At 55.7% G+C, this 2583-nt stretch overlaps 1 protein-coding gene across 1 annotated transcript in view; it reads left to right on the plus strand.

The window, feature by feature from the left end:
• The window catches only part of ADCY1 (adenylate cyclase 1), a 50586-nt gene that overhangs the window by 34128 nt on the left and 13875 nt on the right, over positions 1-2583 (plus strand). The window contains exons 15-17 of the mRNA XM_019626566.1: positions 704-716; positions 1329-1585; positions 1857-1983. Of these exons, the coding sequence (XP_019482111.1) occupies positions 704-716; positions 1329-1585; positions 1857-1983 (397 nt within the window). The remainder of the gene's footprint in view (positions 1-703; positions 717-1328; positions 1586-1856; positions 1984-2583) is intronic.

Raw genomic sequence — 2583 nt, forward strand, 5'->3', positions numbered from 1 at the left:
AAAACAAAAATATATTTACATTACGATTCATAACAGCAAAATTACAGTTATAGAGTAGCAACGAAAATAATTTTATGGTTGGGGGTCACCACAACATGAGGAACTGTATTAAGGGGTTGTGGCATTAAGAAGGTTGAGAACCGCTGGTTTAAACCCTAGAGCCACGTGGCTTAGCCACAGTGAGGTCACCCAGCAGCTACGGCCACATTACAACTGACCATCCAGTGTGGTCTTTAATTTCATTTTTATTTCTAATTTCAAGAGTGTGGGTCTAAAAAGATCTTGGAGTTTTATCCATGAAATTGTTGAATGTTGCAAAATGTATTTAGAACAAATAAATTTAAAATAAAATGTCTAATAAAAATTATACAAAGCCTGTTTGAAGAAAATGGTAAAACTTGTTTAAAGCATGTTAGACACCAATAAGTGGAAATTCTTACCATTTATGAGATAGAAGGATTTAATATTATGAAAATAGCAAGTTAACGTATTTAGTTAATTTTAGCGCCACTCAAAGTCACAATGCAGGGATGGGGAGCGTTGCTCGTTTTAGCTTAAGGTGCAGTGTCTTCCTTTTCAGGCAAGTTTCCCACCTGGGGATTAACTGTAAGGAAATGGCCAAGAAACTGGTGTGGGGGTGAACAGTGGGTGAGACTCGCTGAGATCGTCCTGCACACCTGTTGTGACTATTGACTGTGGACAGGAGTCCCTTTGCCGTAAGAAGCTGTTTTAAAAATAATACTTTATTGTTCAGTGTTTCCCAGGATGCCTGACAATCCAGATTCGCACCATCTTGTGCATTTTCATAGCGGTCTTGATCTACTCTGTGGCCCAAGGATGTGTGGTGAGCACCTCTGACTCCCAGCGGGCTGGGCGTGGCGAGCAGTGGGCAATGAGGGCACACCTGTGGAGCCCTGAGGGGGCGGCCCAGGGGCCGGGGGAGCGCTGGGGGATGAGACAGGCCTGGCTGCCCAAGAGGTGGGGGGCTTCATCCAGGGGAGGAAATGCAATCTACTGCTGGTACAGGGAGACCTGTTCCTTCATAGTGTGCAGAGGACAGAGCTGGGGCAGAGTAACAGGATGGAGGTGGGGCTGGCAGGATTTTAGGGGTCTTTTGCCCCGTCGTCCAGGTGCTGGGATCCTGCCCCTCCCTCCGGTCGCGAGGGGCCTTGAGGGACCGGGAGCAGGCAGGAAGCTCTAGTCCCGGTGGCCGCACCTGGGGGGCGGGGGGCTGAGGGGAGGCTGCGGAGGCTTGGGGAAGAGGGGCGGCTCCATGTCTTGGAAGAGTCCCCTCACCCCCATGCGTCTTGCCCTCCGTCCCTCTTCAGGTGGGCTGCCTGCCCTGGGACTGGAGCTCCAGTCCCAACGGGTCCCTGGTGGCCCTGTCGCCCGGAGCCCAGAGCCTAGTGCTGCCTGCCCCACCCTGCGAGTCCGCGCCCCACGCCCTGCTCTGCGGCCTGGTGGGCACCCTCCCGCTCACCATCTTCCTGCGGGTGTCCTCCTTGCCCAAAATGATCCTGCTGTCCGTGCTCACGGCGTCTTACATCCTGGTCCTGGAGCTCAGCGGGTACACCAGGGCTGTGGGGTAGGTGCGACTGTCCCCCAGCGTAGAGCGGAGCGCGTGTCGTGATGTGTCCTGGTTTGCTGGTCGGGAAGCTCATTGGTCGGTGGCTTTTCCATTTCCCCATTTCAGCCCCAATTCCATGAAGGCCTCGGGCTCCGGCGAGACGTGGCTCTCAGCCTGCGTCTGACCCCAGTGTGGCTGCGGGTGTCGCGTCTCAGGGGCGCTCCTCAGATGGGCTTGTGTTTGATGACAGTCTCGACACTGACTGGGTTTCCTCCTCATCTTCCCCAAGGGGCGGCTCTGTCTCCGGCCGCAGCTTCGAGCCAATCGTGGCCATCCTGCTGTTCGCATGCACGCTGGCCCTGCACGCCCGGCAGGTGGACATCAGACTGCGGCTGGACTACCTCTGGGCTGCACAGGCAAGATGAGCCCTTTCTGCTTCCTTGGGGGGGCGGCAAAGGAGCCCCTTGGGAGCAGGTGCCCGGTGGGGGGTCCCAGCCACATCTCGCCGTTAACTGGCAGGGTCACCACATGAAATCGAGCAGCACGTAACTGACCAGCTCAGCTGTTGAACAGCGGCGTCCCAGAGGCAAACTTCCAGGCCTGCTTGGCCGCGTGTGCCCTTCTACCCCCTTCATAAATAATGAAATGCTGTTTCTAAAAATGGGTACTTTATACCCATTTTATGAAGAGGAAACCGGAGCATGTCACCTGGCCAGTTGACACCAACCAAGGCGCGTGGCCTTCAAGCCTCAGCTGTTGCTGGCCAGGCCACAGCTGGTCATTGAGGCACCGTGTACGGCCGTTTCTGCATTCAGGAGTGCGGGGCCCCGTCATGCTGTTGCCCACTTGGAGATGGTCCCCCAGGCCGAGCTCCTATCGTGGGTTGGGCTCTGTGCCAGGCAGGGAAGCCCGGCTGTGCCCGTGGGATCCCAGGGGCTTCCTTTGCTGAGGGCTGGCACCCAACCACTTGCTGCTGTTGGCACTTCGCCAGCAGCGCCTTGGCGCCGTCACAGTGG

Source organism: Hipposideros armiger, unplaced genomic scaffold (assembly GCF_001890085.2).
Source record: "Hipposideros armiger isolate ML-2016 unplaced genomic scaffold, ASM189008v1 scaffold_685, whole genome shotgun sequence".
In the NCBI taxonomy this organism is placed as follows: Eukaryota; Metazoa; Chordata; class Mammalia; order Chiroptera; family Hipposideridae; genus Hipposideros; species Hipposideros armiger.